The 27870-nt window shown below is 39.0% G+C and overlaps 2 protein-coding genes across 10 annotated transcripts in view; one reads left to right on the top strand and one right to left on the bottom strand.

The window, feature by feature from the left end:
* Positions 1-15334, top strand: part of npnta (nephronectin a) — a 52494-nt gene extending 37160 nt beyond the window's left edge. For all 9 annotated transcript variants that reach the window (XM_065957535.1, XM_065957532.1, XM_029280154.2 and 6 more), the window contains 5 exons: positions 159-587; positions 8606-8695; positions 9806-9904; positions 12327-12586; positions 13079-15334. In XM_065957535.1, coding sequence (XP_065813607.1) covers positions 159-587; positions 8606-8695; positions 9806-9904; positions 12327-12586; positions 13079-13189 — 989 coding nt within the window. In that variant the 3' untranslated portion in view covers positions 13190-15334. The remainder of the gene's footprint in view (positions 1-158; positions 588-8605; positions 8696-9805; positions 9905-12326; positions 12587-13078) is intronic.
* A 3292-nt stretch (positions 15335-18626) lies between these two features.
* LOC109994913 (arachidonate 12-lipoxygenase, 12R-type-like) lies at positions 18627-25978 on the bottom strand. Its single transcript, XM_020648423.3, has 15 exons — positions 25963-25978; positions 25626-25803; positions 24784-24988; positions 24458-24539; positions 24166-24288; positions 23906-24009; positions 23601-23767; positions 22810-22953; positions 22375-22578; positions 22037-22123; positions 20895-21064; positions 20038-20159; positions 19800-19900; positions 19547-19717; positions 18627-19364 (listed from the first exon to the last, which is right to left on the bottom strand). The coding sequence occupies exons 2-15, from the start codon at positions 25776-25778 to the stop codon at positions 19185-19187; spliced, it is 2013 nt and encodes a 670-aa protein (XP_020504079.2). The 5' UTR covers positions 25779-25803; positions 25963-25978; the 3' UTR covers positions 18627-19184.
* Positions 25979-27870: the final 1892 nt, after the last annotated feature.

The raw sequence follows: 27870 nt of genomic DNA, 5'->3' as shown, positions 1-27870 counted from the left end.
ACATTTAGCTAATAGGTATCAGAAGTCTCAGTAGATGAAAGAAAGCCCTCCTCTGCAAAAGTCAGCCCAATCATTGCAGTTAGTTTGCAATTCTATGCCTCATTAACTCTAAAGTGCTCATATTTCAGTGCTCCATCTGCGTTCTCTTATTATTTCAGCCATTCCTAAGGTGGTTATTGACCCCCCGAGACCAGGCAAACTCCCTCCAAATCATCACAACCACATCCCTGATATGGATCAGAGGAGGACTACCACCACCCTCCGCCCGCCAGTCACTCAAAGGAGAATCTTCCCAGTTATTCCCAAATCCACACCCGCTACAACAACGACGACAACGACAACAACAACAACAGCCAAACCAAAGACCAAAGCTCCTCTTCCTCCAAAGAGGATAACTCCAAAGCCAGCAGTTCCCACCAAGAAGCCCTTTATCCCGACCAGGAAGCCACCAGCTCCGACACGCAAGCCCATCATCCCACTGAGGCCAGCACCTCCCACCAGACTCCCCCCACCACCACCACCCCCGGTCACAACAGTGGACAACAGCATCCAGAAGGAGGTCACCAAACAGAGAGGAGATGTCCACAGTAAGAACGAGCTCTTTTTTTCAATTGTGATATATACAACACAGCTGATATCTTTAGGGCTTTCAAAATTAAATATAATGCCAGAAGGTTTTCATGTTCAACGTGTTTATAGGTCAGTGGCATATCGGGGCAGCTGTGGCTCAGTTGGTAGAGGTTGCGGGTTCGAACCCCAGCTACTGCAGCAACATGTCCGATGTGGGATTAGTTACTTCTGATGGTCACTTTACATAGCAGCCTCTGCCATCAATGTGTGAATGGGTAGGTGTGACATGCTGTGTAAAAGCGCTTTGAGTAATCAGAAGACTGGAAAAGCGCTATACAAGCACAAGTTACTTTACCATATCTACAAAACCAGAAGATTAACAGCAACATTAAAAATGTATTCAAAGTTTCATTTTTGGCCACTTGAAAAGGAAAATCTTGTTTTCACTGTTCTTTAAGCCTGGCTTAAGATTTCTGACTCTTAAGCTGCTAAATCGTTTGTTAACTTTGACTGACTGTTGTTTGGTGTAAAGCAGGTTCTGAACACTGTGTTTGGAATAGAATACAACGAGATTAAGAAATGCTTTCACCTTAAAGTGAACTACACTCACGCACAGTAAAAACAGTTATATATATATAACACTTAGAGGTAACAGTGTATGTAGCACAGTGAATAAAGAATATTGCACTGTTTAACAGTTGATATGAACCAGAAGAATATATGTCAAAGAATACACTACGCAATTACACTGAAAACAGTTCCTGCTTTTGTAAAAATTAAACAATTAAAAGGAACCAAAACAGGAAGCTGAAAAATGCTAAAAGGCTCCAAATAGCAGAGACATACAAAAATGTGATTATATGTTGTGGGCCTATAATTAACATTCACACCTCAAATTACATTTATGAATTGTATACATAATGTATAAGAGCAGCTTTAGCAGCTGCAGAAAAGCCCATGACATGTTTTATCAGCAGGTTTTTAATCCCTGCATTTTTTATTTGGGATAGTGAAGTCAATCAATCAATCAAGCTACTTTATTTATCCCGCTACAGTCAATTAGTTTGGAGTAGTTTGTGACTAACACATAAAAAACCTGCTGCTCCCAGGTTGCACTGCTTTGTCAGCACTTTTTGTGCTTTTTCCCCAAACTTTATAATTAAAAGACAATTATTTATCTCTCTCATTATCCTCTTCATCAGCTCCATGACATGTTCCCCCAAACCAAATTAGAACCACTTTGCATATTTCTTGATCTGAATCCTGAGACTATGTGTTTGTTGTGAAACATGTCACATCCTGGGAAATCAGAACGCCTGTTTACCTGACAGATGATGTGTGTTATCGTTTTCATTTTGTATTCAAACACATCAGTATGTGGGTGTAAACTATGTGAGCAGTTGGCAGACGGTTCCCCTGTGTACACAGTTTTTCAGCCAGCTTCACACCTGACAGATTTCATGCTGAACATTTGGGACGAAATGTAAAGATTGTTTTTAGTGTTTATTAGCAAAGAAAGGATGCACTCAAATAGAGATTAGATAGAAGCCCCTCAGGTAGTTTTCTTATAAAATGATCAAAGTTTTAAATGTGTAAATCAAGCTATCTTAGCCTTATATCACAGTATAAAACTAGATTGTAAATAAATTATTCTCTTCATTTTTAAAAAATACTATTAAATCTCACAAACAGCCTTATCAAGCCTGACATCAAAGTAAGAATATTTTCATTTTTAGGTAATTATCTGTTTGGCTTTTGTTAACAAACACAAATACGTCCCCTGCCAGACTCTTGTTTATCCACATGTCACACTGCGCTTTCTGCCAAGCATCTTTCTTTGACACCAATTACTACTCCAAATGCATCACCAGTCTTTGTTTGAGTTTGACGCTCTCCATCAAAAAAAAGAACAAATAATAGGATTGAATTTAAAATACTGTAGCAGCGAGACGTGACTCAGATTGTTTCGTCTTGCTCCAACAAAGACGGTAATCGCTGCAATCATCTGCTGCTTTCTTCTCACAGTGTTAGATGCATGCACTGTTTCATAACGCTGAATTGTTTCTTAATGAGAAAATCCCTGTGACATGTGACTCCTTAAGCCTGAAACGTTCAGTTCAGGGCCAAAATCACTCTGATTTAATGGATGTTTTGTCTACAGCTTAACACACATTTTTTTCCCAGCATGTAAAGGATGATGCTGGCAGGGATTCTACATTTTCTGTTTTTTTTATAGAATCAAATGAAAAGAGCAAAACCAACAATGAGTTGATCTATAAGTACTGTCTGTGTATCCAAAGCCTGATATATGGCTAATTCCTCTACGCTATAAACCTCTATCATTGTTCAAAAACCATCATGAACCCAACAGTGAGTCGCACTTTTGGACAGATGCTTCAGAGTGATAACAAACCCAAATAATCTGCCTGGCTTCACAAAACAAGGGTTTATAGCAAAATTATTCATAAAGAATTATGGCTTTAACTGACCTGTGGTTGTGATAAAATGTAGTTACGTAGTGTTTACCTAATGGTTACTTAGTGGTTACCTAATGGTTATTTAGTTGTTACTTAGTGGTTACCTAATGGTTATTTAGTTGTTACTTAGTGGTTACCTAATGGTTATTTAGTGGTTACCTAATGGTTATTTAGTTGTTACTTAGTGGTTACCTAACTGTTACTTAGTGTTTACCTAATGGTTACTTAGTGGTTACCTAATGGTTATTTAGTTGTTACTTAGTGGTTACCTAACTGTTACTTAGTGGTTACTTAGTGGTTACCTAATGGTTATTTAGTTGTTACTTAGTGGTTACCTAACTGTTACTTAGTGGTTACTTAGTGGTTACCTAATGGTTATTTAGTTGTTACTTAGTGGTTACCTAACTGTTACTTAGTGGTTACTTAGTGGTTACCTAATGGTTATTTAGTTGTTACTTAGTGGTTACCTAACTGTTACTTAGTGGTTACCTAATGGTTACTAAGTTGTGACTTAGTGGTTACCTAATGGTTACTTAGTGGTTACTTAGTGGTTACCTAATGGTTACTTAGTGGTTACCTAATGGTTACTTAGTGGTTACTTAGTGGTTACCTAATGGTTACTTAGTGGTTACCTAATGGTTACTTAGTTGTTACTTAGTTGTTACTTAGTGGTTACCTAACGGTTACTTAGTGGTTACTAAGTGGTTACCTAATGGTTACCTAATGGTTACTTAGTGGTTACTAAGTGGTTACCTAATGGTTACCTAATGGTTACTTAGTGGTTACTAAGTGGTTACCTAATGGTTACCTAATGGTTACTTAGTTGTTACTTAGTGGTTACCTCATGGTTACCTCATGGTTAGTTTTCCATTTGTTTCCCACTTACTATACAAAATGTGTGTACCTGATTGTAAAGTGTTACCCTTTTTTTTAATTGCTAAAAATCAAAATATATAATTCATGTTCATCCAAGTGACACAAAAAGGTGTTTCCATGCATCTATGGGTTTGATAATTAACTCAATTTCTAGTAACTGAAACATATCAGTGAGCAGGGCTGAATAACGTCATACATCTTGGGGAATGGCGTGAGTGCATACCACTCTTGCTTACTAAAACCCAATGCAATTATCATGTCTGCTTACACTGTAATTCCTTATCACACTTTGAAAATACTCTGCAGACTCACTCAGTTAATATTATAGCAGGTCAAGCTGTTTACACTGCTGCAAAACACGACGGCAGCATCACCTCAAAGCCTATCAGTTAACTTGCAAAACTTTGTCATACCTGACTTATTTGCAATAACAGAAGTCTGTTTTATCTCACACTGTAATTAAGCATCTGACTATGTTTATACATTGTTTCACCTCGAAATACAGAAACAAAGTGCGGTGCAAATCACAGGGCATTTCAGTCTGTACACATATATTTGATGTTATTTTCTTTCTGCATCACAGCCATTTAAAAAGAAAACATAAGTTGGGTCTTAATGGACTGTTAAGTCCAGATGCACTAACAGTATTTTATCGCCCAAAAATGTTTGTGGTTAAGTGTTCTGCTGCTCATATTTTCTTGTAATGCTCACTTGTAGGCACAGCAAAAATGATTGTTTACCCACACTAACATTAAGCTCTTTTGACAGCGTAATGTGTGGTATGATGCTACAGAAAAGTACAGGAAAGTACTCACCTTGCCAGATGGCACCACATAATTAGAAAAAGGAAAGAGGGAAGAGAGGATTACATTAACACCTGTCTGCACTGCTTGAGGGAGACATCAATCTAATAGTTCACTCCGCAGCTGAGTAGTTGTACAAATCAGAGCTTCCAGAAGAGAGTCTGAAAAAGATGAGAGCGGGAGGGAGTTGAGACACCGCTGAGTGATTATTCAAATAATTAGACGGAAATAGGAATCATTTGAATAAACGCCTCACGGCATGAAGAACTCCTCAGCTGTGCCGCAGGTGCAGGTGTGCCCTGAAGTGTGAGCAATTCACTTCGGTCTGGATTAGAGTATAACATCTGTGTCCAGTGAAACCCTGATACTACAAATAGTTCTATTTTTAGAGTTAGGAATAGTTAGGAAAAAAATACCTAAAAAGACTGAGTTGGTCTTAGCTTAAAGTTCATGAGTTGGTTAGCTTAGCTGTAAGTTTAGCATAAAAAGGCAGGAAATTGGCAAAAAAATTCTCACAACACATCATAAGCTCACTGATAAGTACCATGTGTTCAGTTCTTTTAGCAACACAAGCCTAAAAGTGAAAGTATGAGCTTCATATAGAGGTAATAAACAAACAATATCTTCGCAAACATCAGATTGTCTACCTGTGCAGCATCTCGATTGGTTGCAAGGCTAAAACTCCATTAAGTGACTGCTCTCAGCCAAACAACAAATACACCAAACATCTTTATGTCTAACAATATTTGTTGTGATTACATTTATGTTCACAGAATAAAGACAAGATGCTGAGTAGTATGTTTTAGAGGCCCCAGTGGTCAGATTGCCAAACTCCAGTGCAGAACAGGTGTTTACATCTGTTTCCAGTAAGATAAATGCCTCCACATTCTCAGCTCTTAAGGCACACACATTAGAGTGGTATCAATGTTCTCTGTGAGAGAGAAAAAGCACTCTTCCCAAAATGAAACGTGTGTCTCGTCTGTAAGATGAGAAAACACTCAAACCTCTGATGCTAATAAAATGTTTTCAACATCCTTTGAATGTGTCTAGCATAGAGAGTCAAGGTTTTTTTTTTTAAACAAACAGTAACAGGAATTTAATGATTTACCAGAAAAACAACAAAGAAAAGTTAGTGTCTTAGAATACGAGTTACTGCACAACACATTGGTAACACATTAGAAATCCCCTTTGAGCAAATGTTACTGACCGTTATTGAATATTTGGATCAAATCAACTAAGCTTACAAACAAGGACGAACATTTGGAATTGAGTGTTTGACATAGCACAGGTTTTGAGACGTCTGAGAGTTTTCCCCTGAGATAATAAAGGTGGATGTATTTCTGGTTCTTAAAGCATTAAAGGAAAACTTCTGTAAAGCTTTGCAGAAACAGACTCAGTGGCTCCGAGTGATTCTTTGACGTTGCCTGAAAAAGTTTTCATTTGAACTACTTTCTACTGAAGTGAGTCACATGGAAACCGCTGACATATTTGTATCGTGTCCCTAAAAACCAATGACTGTTAAGTTTTATAAATCTGTATTTACAATAGTTTAAGCAGGTGGAATACAATAATGTTGACCTCCAATGTTTAGAGATCTTCCTCTGTGTATTTAAAGGGCTTCTTGTATCTTTCTATAAATTCATTGTGAAACTGACAAAAGATTATTCGACAACTCTGATACAACTATGATAACCTCACTGTTTGGTGTTTGGATTGGCTAAACTCACCGATTATATCTAACAACGATTCAGCCTTGTGGAGCGATTGCCAATTTTTGGGGCTCAGTTGGTAGAGTTGTCGTCTCTCAACCAGAAGGTTGATGGTTGGATCCCCAGCTCCTGCAGCTACATGCAACACTTTACCCCAAGTTGCTTCCACTGCTTCGCCAGCAGTGGCGTATGAATGCAAGACATTAGTTATTTCTGATGGTCTCACTACATAGCAACCACTGCCATCAGTATGTAAATGAGTATGAATGTGTAGGTGTGACATGCGGTGTAAAAGCACTTGTCTCAAGTCCATTTATCATATACAGCGGCCACAGACCTCGTCACACGTTTGACTCCCTATCCTATCGTCTCCAACTCTCTTTTCCCAGATTAACCTGCCTCTCTAAAAGTGTCCTGTCTAATGAAGTCCAAAAAACCCCTGAAAAAAATATATTTTTTAAACTAACCCTTAAACACAGAGCAAACTTTGTATTTAATTAGCTGGGAAGTATTACAATCTTATAAGAAGGGTGGAATTAAGTTTTTTTTTTTTAGCTCACAGCGTCTCTGTTTAAAATATTGATCCTTTAATTGGTGTATCAAAAAATTTGCGCTTTAAATATCATCCCTACAACAAGAACTCCGGGTGGCCTTGTTTCTTGGTGAGCACAGATTCACACACACAGACGTGGATGCCTAGGATTGCTGGAGAGCCTGGCGTGAGTGTGACCATCTCACTTTTAAATTCCTTCGACTGTCAGACTACATCGCACACTGCCAGGTGGTTGTGACCCCTCATGAAATCGGCCCTTTTAAGTTCTCAGGCGGGCTCGAGGGGGCTCACGTCTGGTATTCTTGGGGCTGACAGTTCAAGTGCAGGTTAAAAGATATAGCAGTGGAGCAAAATCCTGCCTAGAAAACTAGAACAGTTTTCCTGATATTTTGTCTCTTCAAATTTATCTGGCTTGTTTATAAAGGGGAATGAAAAAATACCTAAATTCAAATGTTGAATAAAGGCCAGTAAAGGGCGTTTTTTATTTTCATGGAGAAAAGGGTCAAAGCCTCTTCCTCTTCAAAAGGAGGTTATGGTTAAAGTTAAAGAAACATCTTTCAATGCTTCACATGTCTGTTGACCTTTAATAAGACAGCTTGGCTTTTGGTATTTCGGGCCGTGTGACCTCACTGGAGAAGGAAAGAGGCTATTTCAGGACTGGCTGTGTACTGTATGTGTGTGTTTGTGTGTATGCGCTGTAGCTCCAAGTGGTGTTGCAGCAACATTTTCCCATATGTTGCATCAGATGAACAGACGCCCTTATCCTTTTTATGATTCACATATCTGATGATGTCTACGTTGATCTGTATGCTCAAGCAGTCTAATGCTTGAGCATACAGCAGAAATGACATTTGATCAGACTGTTTGAAAGTAGAAAGAACGGCAGACTGAGTAACCAAATCACATCGCTCAACTTTGTGTTACACTGGCACAAAATGTTTGTCTTTTCGGGAAAAATTTAGAAGTTAAAAGTGAAAATGTAGCAAAGAGTGAAACAAAAGTGTTGCTTCCAGGATAATAAAAAAATAGAATAATTTAAAGTACATTAAGAAAGTATAGTTAAAAAGAAGAATGCCAGGAAATAGCAGAAGGGCCTCAGGAAAGCTTAAAGGTGGATGGTGAATATTTGCCTCTTTTTTCAGGGATTAACTGAAGGTGGACGGCAGAAGGGTCAAGAGCATTGGGACTACTGGGTTGTTACCATGGTAACATGGGTCTTGGGCCAGAGTTAGCCGGGGGGGATATATTGTCAAAAAAAATTAAGCTGTTACATCAAGCCAGTCTTTATTTTAGGTGAAGTCAAACTCGCATCAGATCACAAGAAAAATGAATACAGACCTAACGACAGATCATTCTAAAAGATGTGTTGAAAGCTGTCTCTGGTGTCTTCACTGGTTCTCCCAGGTGTTCTGGTCTCCATCAATGAAGTGTATTGTTTTTGTGGCTACTAAACCGTGGCATCGATTCCTCCTTGTACAGTCGCTGTAGATTAACGGAACAAAGCCTCACAGCAGTAACAAGCAGCAATGCCGGTGAGCGAATATAAAAGCTTTGTTAATCCTTTATCTAATCTTACAACCCTCTCCTGTCTCTCTCTCTCTCTCTCTCTCTCCAAAGTCCCCAGGAACCACGGCCATAACACCGTCCTCGGCATTGACTTTGACATTGAGCTGGGCAACACGGCGGAGGAAGCCAAGGACGACCCAGGTAAACACAACACATTTGACAGAGACAATCAGCAGCCGCCTCGCTGGTGAAGCAGACTGCAGCGCTCAAATGTTGACGGACGAGCCACATTTGCTACGAGCAAAATAAAAACTGACAATCAGCGGTAACTGCTGCGGTGGAAATATTCTAGTGACCAGATGTGTTTTGATGGGCTTTTCAACAGGAGGTGACGCGTGACATCTGGCCAAATCTGTGTAAATAATGGCTCCCAGCCCAGAAATAACAGCGAGACTTTTACACTTTTCACATTAGGCTCTCTTGATTGCTTGAGTGATTAATTGATCATTTTGGGAGCATCAGTGCTCTATTCTAAAGCTCCAGAAAACTCCATATAGAAGTCCTACTAATAGAAATATGACAGCATTTTATTCGTCATGCTTTCTCAAAGTGATTTATTGATGTCAGTGGTATGCAGATGAAATTGCCTAATGATTTAGTTTGGTGTTTATTTTGGTTCACATCATTTGCTCTGCGCTGTCAGGAGAGAGGGTGATTTCATTGGCTCAGAAAATGAACTGAGAAGAGTTTTCTCAGGAAACCCTATTTTAGAGACAAAGTGATGGATGTTATTCTTATCTCCTAACCAATTTGTATGGCAATGCATGGATGAAACTGCGACTAGTTTGCCTGCATTCCCCTAATGTTATTGTCTGCGTAGCATCACTGGGAAGGAAATCATCAGTCATTTAATATTAAGCCTCTCTGTTGTGACTATAATGTATTTTATTATGGTGCAGGGTATCATTCAGTAGTCTATATGTGTGGATGTAAACCCACACACTGATATTAGTAATGCTCCTGCAAATATTTGTGATTTTTCTTTTCATTTTTTTTTTTTACATGAATGCATTTCCTCTCAGCTCTTCTCCCACTTGATTTCCCCCTCTGTGTGTCAGCTCTCCTTAGAGATGAGAACAAATGTTTACTCTCTCATTTTATCATCAGGAGGTGCTTCAACGGGTCCTCATGCTCCCGGTAATGTGTCAAGGCCCACAAGCAGGGCTCCTGTGAAGCAATACGCACAGAAGAGTGAAGTCTTTTTAACATGTCTCTGCTCTGAAAAGTGTGTTTATTTCCCTCCCCTTCAAGAGTCTGGGTTTCTGAGCTGCTCCTTTGATGATGGTCTCTGTGGTTGGATCAGGGACAAAGATGGAGACCTTCACTGGGAGACGACGCCTGATCCATCAGGTAATTGAGGGCAGGGGTCAACTATGTTCACTCAGGCGAAATTGTTTATTTAATCGTCAGAAAAATGGAAATGAGAATAGCTGCATTCCTTTGTCGACACGCACACACACGCACACACACGCACACACACACACACACACACACACACACACACACAAACACAAACACACAGACATTCGTTGAGTCGGACAATGAAAGCAGCTGAATTATGTTCTACTCAGTTACAGGTCAAGATGAAAACGCCTCGGGGGAAGTAGTCTGTCTTTTCTGCACATTAGTGCCTCACTCTACAAAGCGATGCAAATGAGAAGCAGACTACGCGGCCCGTCTGTGATACCTGTGGCTCGCATTAAATGGGAACACAACACTGTTTTTCTTGGGGTTCGCACAGTGAGAGAATGTGGTGGGCTATGGTGAGAGGGCTTAGTTAACGGAGTGTGAAGACTAAACAGTGCAGACGACTGGCACTGTTTAAGCAACGTTAACTATATCTGGCTTCTCCTGCCAACTGGCTCAGTTCTGCAAGTGACTAGTGTGTTTCCAGACATTCAGCCTGGTTTTAAACAAAGTTTCTGCTCACTCGTTTAAGAAAATGTTTAGACTTTTAAATTCCCAAGAAAATGATTGCCAGTAAATCACAACTTGAGCTCTGACAAAAAAAAAAAAAAGGATTTTCTGTGGCCTGTGGTGAATCAGAACATTTGAGTTTGGCCAAATTTACACAACTTTTAATCTGCCTTCAATGTGTTGGGAAGCATATAACTATTTACTGTTTATCACAGTAAGTTCTTTTGATAAACTGCCACTGGCAAACCCTCCTTTTGGCACAGCTTTGGAGGCGGCTCATAACTAATGCAGAAAGCGTCTGTTGCCTACAGATTATTTGTCTAACACCCCCTTTGGTTAACACAGATCTGCTGGATAAGCAAAATGCATCAGCATTAATCAGCTATTACCCAGAGGCAGTTTCACCTTTAAATTTTTAAAACTGTATCACGCTAACTTATGCATGAATTAATTTGCAAAAATCCCTTTGCCACTGGCAAGCGACTGTGTTTGAATGGCCAAGAATTCAAAGTATTTTTCTTCATAACTTCTTTTTTACAAATTAATTTTCTTACTTTCTTCCAAAATACTTTTTTATTGAAGCAGTTAAAGGTGATGATGCCTTCCTTTTTGGTATTGCTGACATTCAAATATGATAAAGTGAGAAGAGAAACATTTTTGCTTCACAGCTTAAAAAACGTGCTTTTGCAAGTAGGCAACTTTTCTTGTTCGAAACAAAGTTCCGCAGACACAGGACAATCTACAATGTGCGTAGGGAGTGTTTTTTAGGTAAAAAGTAGTGCCAATAAAAAGGGGTCTATCAATTCAATTTTATCTTGCACTTCGCAAAATCATAACAATTGCCATCTCGAGACACACAAAACAAAAACAAAAAAGAGGGTCATAGTGAGGTCTGTCAATGATCTGAAGGAAACCAGGGATTCAGGATGACCATAAATATTTCAGATGATATTTTTTGATTCTGACATCACCTATAGAACTTGTGGGGATGCAAGAAAAAATCCCAAAATCCCAGTGATTGAAACCAAAACTACCTGCATGATTGGACATGTTCAGATTTATTTTGTGTTTAATTTTCTGGGTCAACTAATTTTCTATAAATTCCAAATGTAATTTATGAATGATTTATTTATGAGTGGTGTATTTTCCATTCATCTTAGTTTGAATTCATTCTGTTTCAAACTTTGTGGGTCGATTATAAGTCATCTTAATTAAAGGTGCACTATGCAGTTTTGGTAGATAATTGTGAAAGTTGGAGAAATCTATGTTCATAACTCTATACACAAACTGTCCTCAGAGGAAAAAGTGGTCCCTGCAACACTGTTTGAAGATAAAATGGTACACGACAAGTTATGGTGTGGGGTCCTCAACAGTGAAACCGTCACTCTCCTGGTAGCCTTTTAGCTCCAAACAGTGTTCCATGGACCCATTTTTTTCTTTGAATAAAGTTTGTGTATTTAGTTCAGAAAATATAGCATAGAATTGTTTCACTTCTTTAACTTTCAAATTTCACTGCCTTATCTACATAGTGGACCTTTAAGCATACTTTACATAGACTGTACAAGACAAATCAAAATACATTTCAGGAGAACAAAAGTGTAGAAAAAAACACAAAAAAACCCAGATTTATTTCTGTTATAAGTGTCAAATTATCGGTGATTATAAATGATACATTAACACAAGATACGGCAGCCAACATGTGTGATGCAACCTACACAGTTGCAGCATTCTTACTGCAAGGTGTGACATTTTTTTTGGTCTATATTTATTCTTATACCAAGAAGACAATTCAGTTATTTCAATGCACGGTTTATTTTCATTCATCAACTGTTACATCTGTCACTTCCCTCCCCAGGTGGACGGTACCTAACCATCCCCGAGGTGGGCAACAAGAGGACAGGGCGAGGGGCCCGACTGGTCCTCCCACTCACCCCACCCTGGAATGACGGCAATCTGTGCCTGTCATTCCGGCACAAGCTGGCAGGCCACCACGTGGGCATGCTGCAAGTGTTTGTGAAGAAGGGGAAGCAGTACAGTCCTGCAGTGTGGGGCCGGACGGGTGGAAACGGCTGGAGGCACACACAGATCACATTATGGGGCACAGGCCTGGAAAGTGTAAGTACAAGAAGAAACGAAAAAAAAACTTCATGCATGAAGAGAGAACTGTAAATGATTATTTCTACAAACCGTTTATGTCAGGCAAATTTAATTAGCAGCCTGTAGGCCAGATACAACCCTTTTTTTTAATGGCCTGCAAGAGGCTGCACACATTAGGCCAACATTATGATATTTATTAACATTATATTGCAGGAGTCATTTGTAGCCATTAATTGAAAAAGTATCCAGTGTTCCTCACAAACCACTACTGATCTCTTTTTTAATTACATTGCTACTCTACATGGTTAGCCCTTTTTCACTCATTAGAGAGCAGAATGATTTATTTTGTCTGTTTATCAAAATTTAATCAGTGCAACATTCTGTGTTTCATAAGTTTTAACATGCAACATTTAAGATATATTATTATGAGAAGAAATCCAGTTCTTCCTCTTTCATCACAAAGTAGTAGGTTATTCTTTCTCAGTAACTCAGTGTGCTGCTGTTCCCCAGGTGATCCTGAAGGGGGAGCGTGGGCGAGGCCGGATCGGTGAGATGGCCGTGGACGACATCACTCTGAGGAAAGGCTCCTGCACAGAGGAGCACAATCTGAGGAGACTCTGACTGACAGAACAGTGACAGGCAGAAACAAACAACACAAAAAAAAAAAATTGAGGGAGAATCATCTCAAAGAGAATTGACTCTATTTTGACAACCCCTCACTCTGCCTCCACCCACCCTTTCTCTGCAGCTCATCCCCACCATTGTGCGAACAATATCCCAAAAATGATCTCTCTGCAGAGCAGTGGGTTTCTCCTTCTACAGCGACCGTGAATTTAAAAAAAAAAAAAACTGAATCAAATATCATGGCCTGGTCCCAGCAGCACACCCCCAGTCTTCTCCACCTCCTGTTCACTCCATCACCTTGTTACTCTCCAAAAAAACCTGCATGCACCTACTTACAATGGAAATGTGCTCCACCTAACACAGCCCGGCAGCCCTCCAGCCACACCGCTGAGACACACACTCACTTCATTTCTTCCTGCAGAGAGGATTGTTCCCATATATAGCAGTCTGATTTTACCATAAGCCACTTTTTTTTTAATTTTGCTTGATGTTAGAAGAAGTGGCCCAGGGTGAATTTTGTGAGTATTTTAATCAGCAAAATATCAGTGAAGGTATATATTTCTTTCAGAGTAAAACTTTTTTTTTTTTTTAAACCTTAATAGTATTTGTCAGAGTTGATTTTTTGGAATCAAAATCCAACTGATACAAAATGTAAATTCAATGTCAAAGACAGTTTTGACTTGCTTTTGTTGTAATTCCTCTAATTTGGGTGTAATTTGTTTTGCCATGTCATCCCTCGTATATGGCGTGGTTTTGACTGAAATAGCCATGTTGTCACAGTATTTCAAAGATCTGTTTGGTAGGAAAGGGTTTGAAAACGCTTCACTCTTCCTCAAACCGGGATCTTTTATTGCTTAAAAGTTGTTGAAACTCTCACGTTCATGTGTTTCAGATACTTGAAAGATGTCAAACAGAATCAGTGTTTGATTTTTTCACACTTACAAAGACAGCTTTTACTTTCTATTATACAGTGTGGGCTTTGTTATACTAAGTGCAGTTTGTTACAAAGACAATATTGACAACTTTTTAGGCCTTCACACATTGTATTATTGTAAATGTAGTTGTGTGTACATACTCTAAAGATTTACAATCCCATTTGTTGTGTGGTTTATTCGTAATGTAATCGCAATCATGAATATTACCGTAAAACTTCAAATAACAGCCCATCCCTATTTAAGGCCCAGTCCCCTTTACTAGCCTGGTGCTGCTGCATGTTTTGTTAACTACAGGCAGGTCTCAAATAGAGGCCCAAATGCATTTAGTGGTGATTTAGTTTGCGGATCAAGAATAAGGAGAAAAAGCAGCAAGACACAAAAAAAATAAATAAAGATAACCTTCCAGATCTATCCATGAAAGGCAGAATAATGCCTTGGAATAATAATGTGCATACCAGCCGTGCAGCAGGTTGGCATACTGTCTTAAAAAGCAAAATCAAATTAATGTAATTTTAGTTTATTTGTAACGTTATTTATCGATATCCTAACTGTCTGCACAGTTCAATATTCTTTCTGGTGTAAATGTACAGTTTTTTAATCTTTCCCATCTTTCATGTGTACAAGTTTTGTTTAAAAATAAGTAAAAGCCCGTCTTTTATTGGCTGCTGTCCTCAAATGAAGGCAGGCTCATTTCATAGACTGAAGTAAATAAAAATATTGGGCTATCAATAGAAGTCTTACGGTAATAGAATTTCATTTGAATTAAAGAACATGTATACAGGTGGGAACTTTGTGTTAAAAATGCACAACCATATATGTTAATGTGTTATGACGCTACATCTGTAATCTGCAGTGCACATACACATAGTGTATGCTGTTACAAAGAAGGGCATCGGCTGGAGTATTGAGGGTTTCTGTATGCATGGGGTGCATTCACCAAATTCAGATTTATTCAGACCAGTATGTAAATAAAATACATTTGACTGATATGATATGAAGCAAAGCATGAATGTATGTTCCTGATCCTGGTATTTGACAAAAGCACAAAGAAAATCCAAAGTAAGACTTCAAATATATTTGAAAGGGATCCTGGTGAGTTTCTGACTATGAGTGGCGCTGTCGAGCTATGATTTGACGAGTTGATCCCTCTATTGTTATATTGTGTGCACTGTACACTGTATAAATGAACACATGCAGGTTAAGAGTACATTATTATCAGCAACTCTCTAATGAAACAGGAACAAAAGAGGACAACCATTCAGTAAAGTAACATGGGAAGGTTCACAATGTTCACTAGCAGAAAAATGCTATTAAATGCATTGTGATATAATGAACACGTTATACAATGTTGCAGAAGATACAATTACTGTCCTCATGGCTCAACTATTTTGTAATGGTATCAGGGTTAGTGCACTGCGCTCAAGATAAGGGATAGGGGGATTAGAGTTTAGTTTAGAGGGTTGGGGTTATGTAGTCAGGGTTAGGTTTGTTGGGTTGGGGTAAGAGGATTAGGTTTCCTCAGTTAGGGTTAGGGTTAGGTCTAAGGATTTGGGTTTAGGGTTAGGGCTGAGGGGTTAGGGTTATGGAGTTAGGTTAGGGTTACGGAATTATTTTGTGATAAATTAAATGTTGCCATGGAGTTCACAGAGGACTTCACAGCACATAACACTTATTTTTCAAAAGGAAGAGAGAAAATGTCCTTTACAGACGACAAATGCAACCTGATGGAGCACAAACCACTTCCAATCTGCAGACAGGTAAAAGGCAGAAGGACGCCTGCTTTCATTCATTGTTTCATCTTCCTCACAGACTTTCAAAGATACATTGTCTTTATTTATACTGTGGCCATGGAGGATACAGTGTCTGAAAGCTGGCAAATAGGTGATAAAACTGAATTATTGAAAGCCTCAGATAAAGCCCCCACTTTTTCTAAAGATTTATTTTTGTGCTCTTTCTGCCTTTAATGGAGAGACAGGACAGTGGATAGAATCGAAAATCAGGGAGAGAACGAGTGTGGAATGACTTGCAAGAAAGGAGTCACAGGTCGGAATTGAATGTGCCCCGCCCCCTTCGAGGACCACAGCCTCTGTTCATGGGGTTTGCAAACTTACCATTAGGCTACCGGCGCCCCCACAAGTTCATCTTTGGCAAAGATTTGTGGTTTTAATTCATAATCCCAGCCAATCGAAAATACTGTGATGACTAAAGGGGCAGTAACCATGGATATTGTCCCTTTTTTTCTCCTGCCCCCATGACTCTCTCTCTCTATCTCTCTCTCACACACACACATGCGCACACACACGCACGCACGCATGCACGCACACACATGCACAGAATACACAGAAAATGAATCAAATATTTGTTTGCCCAGTTAAAGTCTGCCCTTGTGATGTTAGAGTAGTCTCTCCACAGTCCTTTCACTGACCTGTGAAAAAAATCTTAATTTTCCCTCAGGGCAAAATATTTGGAACAAAAAGGTCAAACAAAAAGTATTTTTATTAAGATAAACCACCAACGCGGAGAGAGCTTCCAAGGGCCAGAGGCAATATCTAACACAAGTGTGTGTATTTGTTTTAATTGTTTTGTTTGTTTTTGTTACTAGTCTCTCAATTGTCTTTTGTATAGAAGATGGAAAAATCAGGGCTTTTCATTTCTCAGAAATGTACACAAGTCAGAGAGAAAACGATCAAACATCCTTTTGTGTTTATGTAGAATTAAGCATGAAACCTCTGTCTGAATGAAGGAGAAAGACCTTCCTGCACTCCTGTATGCTTGTTGCAAGGTAACAAGAAATCTATCAGGGTTAATGGCACTATAATGGATGTCATAACAGGAGATAAATGATGAAGTGGAACATGAGGGATTGTTGTCCTTCATGGTGCATAAGAACGAGGCAAACAAGGACACACGAGGGTTTCCTTTAAACCTCAATTTGTTGGAAAGAAAAGCGAGCGGCTTTACTTAATTGAGTCTGGACCTACTGTTTGCCATTTGAATATATGAAAGTGCTCAGTGATATATATAAAAAAAAATGTGAAGGACATTGAATCACAAAGAATCATTTCTCTTGCCAATTTGCCAACTTCCTGTCCATCTTTTACCGCATATTTTCTAATTAGTCTTCCCCCCTGTATCTAGCTCCCTTTTAAAATATTTGTGTTTTTCAGCAAATATATTGATGAACGTATAGTGAATGACTGACATGTGAATCTATTAGTGCATAGATTAATCCATTACTGTTGAATGAGAAAAATTATGTTTCGACTCATAATGCAGAAGTTTAAAAAAAAAATCTGCAACCTGTACTTAGAGCTCCTCAGATCTTATTTTACAATACATTTCATTTCATTTAAGTTTACTTTTGAGCCATCAATAACTTGTAACTCGAAGAAGACGTCTTCCAAAATAGGCAAACGCAACAGGGTAGCTGTCAGAGCAGATGACCTTGTGATGTTCTCAAAAGATCTAAACAGAAAAATGATACAGAAATGAATTGGATGGGGTGTTGATAGCCTAGCGCTGATGTAGTGAGCCCCATGTACAGTATGGAGGCTATTGTCCATGTTGTAGCAGGTGTGGGTTCAAATACAACCTCGGCCCTTTGCTGCATGTCATCCCCCATTCTCTCCTTCCAACATTTCCTGTCTCTCTTCAGCTGTCCTATCTAATAAAGGCAAAAAGACCAAAAGAATTACTTAAAGAAAAAATAAATGAAAAGTCTAAAGAGTTGGAAGTTGAAAGACAACACAGTTAGAGACTTGTAAGACATGCCCTCTGGATAGCAGTCTGAAAGAATCAGGCTTGTCTTTGGAAGAAAGTCAGAAAGCTCCTCAGGGTTGATATGCGTGGGTTAATGACATCCAATGTGAAATATTGAGGGTTTAAATTTGACGAGAGACTGCTGTTGACACTGTGGTCTCAGCTTCATTTAAACAGGGGGAAGCAGATGATTCAAACGGAGGGGGTTTATCTTAATAGTCAACATTTAAGGAGCAAAGTCCGATTGGACACACAGGTGCTGACTGGCAGTGCACAGAGACGACGCACAATTTCAACAGCTGTTCTTGAAGGTTCTAATCAGCATCAAAACCATCCAAAATATCATCCTCATCATTATAAAACAAAACCATCATCATGATTGTCATCATTAATATCATTAAGTGCATAGGTGTTCATGAATGAGCTGGATCTTTAGCTTTTTCTTAAAGGTGCAAAGAGACTCTGCAGTTTAAATCGAGTTTGGTAGTTCATTCCACCACCATGTGGGGACTGACGGCCCTTTTGTGAAGGTTGGATCAGATGTTTTTCATTGGCAGAGCATAGTGGGCAGAAGGGAGTGTAGACCTGGATGTTAGAGTTTAGGTAAGGAGCAACTGTTTTTGTGGCTGTTTTGTAAGCAAGCAGCATGGTTTTAAATTTGATCATCTCCAGGGACATGTTGGAAGACCTGCCAATATGTGAGTCAAAGTGCAATTAAAAGTTTCCAGAAATGCATAATCTACCATCACCTCATTTTATTATTGCCAAAGTTATATTACAATTGCATGATAGTACAGGGGCATAAATGATTGACACAAAAGCACAACATTGTCAAAATTATGGAGCCATAGAAAAGGTGAAACGAGATCAAGAGAGATGCGTTAGAGTCACACCTGGCAGTGTTGGGTCAACAAGTGCAAATATGCTATGAGATTTGCCTCTGATATGTTGAGATGCTTCAAAGAAAGAAAAAAATAGAGACTATATGAGTTAAACTGTTGCTAAAATGGTTGTAATGCACAGTTAACACAGCTGTTTTTATGCAGAGGAAAGCTTACCTGAGTTGTGTCTGGCATACAAATGCTAAAAAATGAGTTTGCCCAGTGGCAAAGTTGCCATGAGAAGGTTTGAAATGAGCTTTATACAATCACAGTTTCAATAAAAAGTCATCAGTCTACAGTTTAAAGACTAATTAGGATTCCCCTTATGAGGACGCAAACCCTTAAGGGATGAAAGAGATGCCTTATCAGCAAAATGTCCATAAAAAAAGTCAGAATAGGGGATGTTCACTGCCGTGTTCAGATAGCCACACTGTTTTCCAGCAGTGCAGGGTCCATGTATGTGTATGGGACTTCCAGACTCTTGTTTCTGGTTTTGATAACTGTGCTTAGAATTTCAAGTTGTCCTTGAAAGTCTTTGATGAGCTTGGAGGGAATCTCCTCACAGAAATGATCCTCTGCGAATTGTCCGAGAGCGACCTGATGAACAGGTAGCATGTGTTAGCGAGATAAGGAACCAGACATTAATACGAAAACAGTCATGGTGTGTTTCTTTTCGACTTAAACTTTCAGTATTACTGAATTTTGAAAACAGAGCCAAGTTATACTCCAAATATAAGCTTGATGGTTGTATTTGCTTTTGTCAAATCTTGTTCACTTACAAAGTCAGAGGACTGTTTGCTGAGTAGCCACAATGTAGACATTCCCTGAACTGTCACGTTGACGTCAGGGAGCGTTTGCAGCATGGTGGCCTCGCTTGTTGTCCCCTTGGTGGTCGGTGGAGCACGTTGCAGGGTGATGGGAGTGTTGGGCATCCAGCCACCATAGTCATACTGCAAACAACAAGTTATGGAGAAACGTTAGAAGAGTTGGAACGTTAGAACTATGCATATACAATATAACACAGTGTTGTACCTGTCCAGAGTTGACAGCTGAGTGCTGGCCTGAGCAAGTGAAAATCACCATGGTAACAAACTTGATCAATTCATCCACTGAGCTAAAACTTTGAGGGATTCCTGAAAATTCAATACACAGCAACATTAAATATGCACAGGATAGTTAAGAAGAAGTCTTTTGTCTGACAAATGTTTAATGCATGTGTAAATGATTTAGAATTTGGATTTTCTCAGTAAGAAACCATCTTTAACCACACCTGTGCTCGTCTGGGAGAGGAATCCGTGTTCATAAATGTCCTGAATCCACTTCTGCAGTTCAGAGTCCTGGTGAACCTCAGCGTCGGTTTTGTAGTAGTGGCAAAGCACTCCCTTCACAAACCTTTAAGAAAAGTAGAACTATGGTGAAATTAAACTGCAACATTGTGAGCAACTAATCAGGTTGTTGGCTGATGAGGGTCGACAGTTGACAGTTTTCTATCAGTACTTTGGCGTCCCCTAGAAACACTCTACTCACATTACAAAGAAAATTGCAATACTGTATGACCTAGCATCCTTCCTGAGATGCACGCTACTGTTGAAATCCTGCATACAAGCATGAAATACAATGAAATGTTAGAAACCACAGCCAAGACTCAAAGATAGAGTTGTTTTACCATTTGTTAAAGGCTAGGGATTGGCTAGGTTTGTTGAGAGTGTTGAGAATTTAAATATTACTACTTATTATTATTTTAAGCATTGTTTCTGCTGCCAGTTATTGCCTTTTTCTGGAGGAATCTTGTTTGTTTTGTTGGTTATCACTTTGACTTTCCAAACATCATTTGTTGAAGGTGGTGAGACCGGTCTCTGCAGAGCTGCCTACAACATTTCAAAACAGTCCATAGAGCTTGGCTCTATTCACATGTGTGTTTCTTTAATATGTAAAACACTTTTGCACTGTGGAGATGCATTTTTCTGGCATTAGCTTTGCATGGCAGAAGTTACAGGAATAAAACAAACCTGGACCCCTAAGTATTATTACAAAACAAAACCGTTTAAAATGCAGTAATGGTGATGAATGTTAGAGATCAGATTTAAGAAAAAGAAAATATATCTTTTATTGTGAACGGTTCATTACTTGTGGATGATATCCCAAAGCTTGAGTCCATCGTCTCTGTAGTGGTAGTTGGGCACAGATATCATCCCACGCTCAGCGATGTCGTCTGGTAAGCAAAGGGAGCTGTAGGTCATTGAAGACAGTGATCTTTTCAGGATTGTGATCATACCCTCTCCACCAGAAGCTGCGAACTAGGGAAAAGTCAAAATTGTATATATTTATAGATGTGTACAGAAGTATTCAGGACATGTAATGAAAAAACAGACATGCCACAACGGCCCAAAGGATATCCATGAGACAGACTTCAGATCCCTAAACGATGCTTATTTTAAAGCATGTACAATATCCATTACAACTATAACAATGGAAATGTGCAAAAGTTGGTCTCGGGCCTGTGTACATCATGACAGGCCAAATCCTCCACCTTTTAACACCAACAAATTTGGTTCTTTCGACCACCCTAATCTCCGTTGTAATCATAGCCTATTTTTGAAAAGCTGCCTACTACGTACTACTTTCAAACTCATACTGCGTTCGACAGTAGTATGTAGTATGAGCTAGTCTGTGCTTATTTTGCAGTATGCTAGTCCCGACTAAGCTGGTTTCCTTTTTGGAATGCAGAAGTAAAGAAAAGCCCAGCTGCAGGCAAACGCTGCTAACTGTGGCACCCACTTACTTAGTTGGAAAAAGCTGACAAGTGATTCATTTTGATTTTCATGATTTGAGAATCAAAAAAGATGTATGTCTGTGTGGTTTGGTCTGATTATTTCTTTGCTTTGCATTGTGGGTAACAGTACGCAAGGAAGACTGGTCTGATGCATTCTCTGGATTTTTCACAAACCAGTATGGCATCCTGGTATCTTTTGCAAACTGAAGATCTCGTATTTGTTTGCATTCTACATACTACTACATACTGCATGCATACTGCATTTTGGCCAAATCAGTAATTACTAGTAGTCTAGTAGGCAGTTTCAAAAACAGCATCATTTATGTTTTTGCAGCACTTTTACAGTTCAAGTAAGTTTTTTTTCCATACACAACCAGTTTTTCATTGTTTAATTTGTGTTTTTGACCTTTGGAGTCTGTCTCTCTTGATGGAAAACATTTCAGCAGTTGCATTATGTTTGTCCATGTAGGCCACCATATGCTTGTCTTTTTTGTACCTTTGTGAAAACTCCAGTCTCAGATATTAGAGCAAGTCGAGCCAAGAAGTTGATCTGCAGGGTGTAGCGAGTGTGAGGAATGAGGAGCTGAGGGGAAGATTGAACCCTGTTAGTTACAACATTACTTGCAAAATAAAAAATCAGAGGTAACAGATTCTTCTATCTCCACCACCACCAGTGTCTAGACTCCATAGGGGGGTATCCTATCCTGCTGTTGTCCTCATTACCCCTCTAAGTACATGATGGAGTCTAATCCCCAAAGACTTTGCACATTTATTTCCTAAATTGGTAAATAAATAGTTGTTCATTCTTAAGTCTCCTGATTGAAGTTTATTTACCTTGTACAGTGGATGCACCATGGGCACATTGCGCAGCAGAGACACAGCAAACACTTCAGCCAGCAGATGAGTGCGCAGCAGGTGAGCATTGAGCTGGTGTTCACTGAAATCTGCACTTCTCACAAAAATCTTGGCCATCAACCAGTCGTACTCGGAATCAGTAGGAAAAAAGATGGGATTGTCTTCTCCTGATGTCTGCTTCAGCTGCAGGAGAAGTTACATTATTATGAATGATGGTGCTTCGTTTGAAAGAAGTTTAATATTTAAACATGTCAATCAAAGGTCATATATCACCTGGACAACAAACAAACTCAGTTAACTGATTAAATGCAGCTGGCAATCTCAAGTGTATATTCAAATGAAATTCATTTTGTTTGTTGCCAATCAAGTTATTTTCCAACTCAAACATTGTGTAAATTTGAAGGTCAGGCTAACCTGAATAGCGATTGGCATCAGCTTGTCATCTGGCGTTTTGTGGAGCAGAACAAGGGGAGCCATCAAGTACTGCTTCTTCCCGTTGATGGTGTTTGGTTTGACTCCATCCAATTGCTTGTAGTCACATAGGTATATGTTTCCTTTCTGGGGAAATTTTGGGCATAATTATAATATTTCAACTTTTGGCATGATAAGAAATGGAAATATGGAAAGCAAATCACATATTTAACATGTTACACATTTAAGGTGGTACCATGGGCCATACCAGGCCCATATTCCCCCGTTCTTGAACTGACCCCTATTGGTCCTTGGGGCTGTTTTCCTCCCAGCCAAACTGTGTCCCCACTAACATGCTTAGAAACCTAGTCCTCCTGGATGCCCGGATATACTTTGTGAGTTATTTTACCCAAGAGTATGAATAAAACAAAATCCAGTTCCTCTTTGTGCCTTCCTCAGGCCTAATGTTCTAATGTTCTGATGGTAGCAGCGTTTTGCTGTTGAATTTCTTTGCTGAAGTTGTCTGTTCTGATTTGGCATCTTTATATATTTGCAGTATCCTTGCTCTCACTTTTCGCAGCCCATTGTTTGTCATGAGCAGCAAGTTTCCGTTGTTGCTTGTTTGGGCTTTTTAAAATTGCATAGTTTTTGAATGTGCAGCCTGTTTATGTCACTGAAAATCTTTCAGCCATTGCATCGTGTTTACCCTCGTCGGCCACTGTTAGCTTCACTTCATTTCACACTTCATTAAAATATTGCTGTCAAGTGTTTGATCACACAAAAAGTCATTAGACCTGTATTTCTCCAGATAAGGATCCCCCACCACGGAGAAACACCATCTCATCAGTTACAGTGAAGTTTTCAGGCAGGGCTGAACAACGTCGGATCAAACTGGGGTTGACACCATTGAGATACTGGTAGCCAAAAAAAGCATCATCCTTCCAGTGTTGCTGGACATATTCTGAAATGACAGCAGGGTTTAACAACTTTGAATTCATTTAAACACCATTCAACAAAATGTCTGAATGTTCTTGAACTCTTCGTTACAGTTAGCAGGTTAAAATGGTTAAAAAGATTTTCCACTGTTTCAGAGTCTTACCTGATATGTCTGTTTTTTTGTTGCAGAACACTTTTTTAATAGCGTTAATATCAGACCATTTCTGCTCGCAAGAAGACAGTCCCTTTAGTTGCAGCTCTGCAAGCCTAAGAAAACATGAAATGGGGGACAAAAAGTACTGCTACTTACTTGTTTGTTTAATGGCAGTTCTTAAAGCTGTAATGAATTTAGGCAGGTTCTGTAAAGACTAAAATCCTTCAGCATTTTAAAAAAATACTGCAAGATAACATTGAGGACCTCACCCAGCGGCTGCAGTGAGGGCAAATTCTTTAGTTTTGGTGAAAGAGAAGACAACCTCACAAGGCAAAGAGGAAGCGTTGTCTGCTTTCATGCAGTGAGGAAGTCCCTCTTTATAAACATCCCATCTGGGAAGAAAATGTAGAAAACACCGGTAAAGGACAGCACTTTAAACTTATAAATAAAGAAGATTTTCAAAAAAGGATGAAGACTAAAATGATGCTTAACCATATTAGTGTCTTACTTTAATGATGGGCTTTGGTTTTATGGAATGCAGGATGTTATATCTGAACTCACCTGTACAGTTCTCCTCTCAGCTTCAGCTCCTTCTCCCTGCTGTACTTGCCAAGATGATGATTGTCATCGATGATTCGTAGAGCTGAGGAAAATGAAATTACTTACCGTTCCCTGCTTTCTGATGGTCTGGGTATTGTCAGACCATCAGAAAGCATATAACATTACAAATGCTGCTTGAATATTTTTATATTTTATTTTATCTTTACCTCATACGTTGCTGCTGGGCTGTTTGTCACCAGCAAAATTTTTGTTGTATTGCATACAATGACAATAAATCTGAAATCCAAATACCTATAGCCCTAATAATCAAGTACAGTTCCACCAACCTGTCCCTTCTCTGAACAGGTGAACCTCCCTTCCAGCAATCCAGCGATAGATGGGAAAGGTGTATATGTCACCTTCTGGGGATTTAACTTTGATCGTGTTGGGAAACCAGTTGTTTTCTGGAAACATCGGAAGAGGCTTTTTGTCAAGTTCAATCAGCACCAGCTTTCCAAGAGAGGTGGGGCAGCTCACGGAAAATTTAGACTCCTGAATACAGACAAAGAGAGGTTGAGTAAAGCTCTGTGCTCTGTTTGCTGGCATATGCACAGCTAGTGGTACAAATCTAAACGCAATATTGTGACGGATACAGTAGGTCTATTTTTTTTGTACGTAGTAAGCACATTATGGTTTGCATTATGCTGCAAGAGGCTTTTTTGGCATAGATACAGCGACAGAAAAAAAACATTGAACGCGCTGACTTTGCACCATTTCCTTCGATATTAATTGAAACCCAAGCACAAATCTTAGATGTAGATGATATTACAGTGATAATGTTCAACTGCGGCCCATAATGGGTTGTTTTAATGGATGATTCTTTACAGTACTTTTATGTACTTAGGATGTGTGATACACTCTCATGAGGAGAGAAGAAAGTAATCTGAATTCGAAGATCTATTATTTTTATCATATACCTTTACTTTTCTTCTCGTGTTGTCTTTTACAGTTTGTTTGTCTTTTTAAAAAGAAGAAAATGTTATTCAGGAAGTCAATCTTCGACCGTGTGGAGATGGTTGGAAATATGACTCTCATTTAGACTACCAATTTGACCTGCAGTGTAATGACCTATTATCTGGCGGCACATTTCAACAGTAACATTTCAAATCTAGGGTCGATCCAGACTCACAGCTCCCAGGAGGAAGGTGGCAGATCCTTTAATGCTTGTTAGCCACGTACGCTTACTCTCCCCGTCTGTGCCCACCAGCTTAATGAAGACATTGTTTGTGGTGGCTGCCTGAGCGAGGCTTGAATTGGATACAATCACTTCATACTTCACCATTTTGGATTTGAGAATCAGATGAACACTGGTGGAGAAGACACAGAGATAATGACCCTATATGTAACTTTAAATAAATAAATCTGTGTAAAAATTAAAACAATTTGCAGCCAAATATATATCTATGTAACTGACACTAGAAGATTTTTGTCCAAATTGTTACCATTGAAATCTCAAGCCCTCTTACCTTACAGGTACTCTTCAGAAAAAGTTGTCTCCAGTGTGTGGTCACCTTCCTTTTTATACATAGAGCAGCAATCGGGGTGTGTCATTGATACATATTAAGAAATATCAGTGAAACGTCATCCTTAAGGTCTGAGCCTAACTCCACCCATTGCATTATTTATTTATTTAAGTTAAAAACGAGAAGTGACAGAGGCTGAACGTGAAGCAATGGCTTGACAAATCTGTCCAAATTCTCGCCTCAGTGTTTTTAGGTTTTGTTATGACACCTTTCCTGTTGCATGCTTGGTTCAGACAGAGCTCAGAGCTCAGATCAGGAGGCAGAGCTGCATTCTCACACGCTCCTCTGCGCTTCCTTTAGAGTCGTTTCCCAGCCAGTATAGCTGTAATAACTGTAAATCTAACTGTAATTATACTTATACTAGAGGTACTGTGTCTGACCCCCAGCCCAGACCCGTTATTACAAGTAACCCCAACATGTATAAATAAAGTGTAAATCAAAAAAAATTAGACAATTGAATGTGGACTATTAAACATTAGCTCCTTTGCATCTAAATCTCTATTAGTAAACATGCTTGTGTGTGTGCGTAAAAACACCTACATAAACTTAAAGGTACAATATGCAAATTCCACCGCCAGGGGGCTCTACCTCAAACTCCCCCTGAACTCTGAACTCACTTTGAGGTAGTGAAACGAACGGGCAAAACCAGCTTGAGAAGAATATGTTTATCCAAGTATAATTTACAAAACGTTTTTATCAAAGCAACACATACAGCAACAGTACAGCAGCTTTCAGTAGCAGTTCCCATTACCTTATGTAGAGGTCTTTAATGTAACATCCAGTGTTTCCACGGCAACGTTAAACATTCTGTCTGTCATGGCAGTTCATCATTTAATTTTTAAAGTTAAATACATGAGTGCAAACTTGCCAGAAAGCTTTAAAGCATTTTTCATTTTTAATTCCAAAGTGAACTATTACTAAACTAGACAAACCAATAACCTATACCTACCAATGTGTCGTACACCTCGAGGACAGTACTCAATAAGATACCGTGGAGTCAAATTATGGAACACGCATATTTATTTACTTGACGATTTTTTGTCTTTTTCTAGAAACAAATTGAGACTCAGAAATGCGTCGATGTCAGAAAGATTTGTAGTGAATAGTGAATTGTCCTGATTTTGCTTTATTGTCTACATACTGTATGTCCTGTTTTGCTTTTATGTTTTCAATGTTTGTATGTAATTTTCAATTGGGTACATTTTAGTTGTGATAGTAAATATACATTTACTGTATTTTATTTGAACTTTGTTTAATCTCTTAAGGTGAGGTTTTGAGATAAGCCCTCATGGGTTTCTACCTCACCTGCACATGTGTTTTATTTTAGTTAGCACATAGCCTACTCCTGCACTCCGTTGGTGTGCACAAGCATTCTGGGAACTAGCTGAAATATCTACTTTATGTACATATTTGACCAGTCTCACATTCATTTGACATGTTTGCCCTGTACAGTCACATATTTCATCCTGGTTAATATCCACGCCTATCTATCTTAGCTTACTAAGATTATAATTTGCAATCAACAACAGGAGAAAGCAAGCAGGCTAAAGTTAGCTGGCTTGCACTTACTCAGTTAGCTTTTTGATATTTTATACCAACTAAGCTAGTTAGCAATTAATTAGTGTGAGCAGCCAACATGATAGGCAAGGCAAGTTCATTTTTAAAGCACCGTTCATACACAGAGCAATTCAAAGTGCTTTGCAGAGTTAAAAACAGAACATTGGGAACATTCAGAGCATTTCACATTTTTAAACACAGTCTTTAAACTCATTTATTCAGTCTGGCTTTAATCATTTTACGGCTATAATTAATTTACTTAGGTTTTATCATTATCTCTATTTTAAAATGAAC

The sequence above is a fragment of the Labrus bergylta genome, chromosome 1 (assembly GCF_963930695.1).
Source record: "Labrus bergylta chromosome 1, fLabBer1.1, whole genome shotgun sequence".
Taxonomy (NCBI): Eukaryota; Metazoa; Chordata; class Actinopteri; order Labriformes; family Labridae; genus Labrus; species Labrus bergylta.
This window is presented reverse-complemented; position numbering and strand designations above follow the sequence as displayed.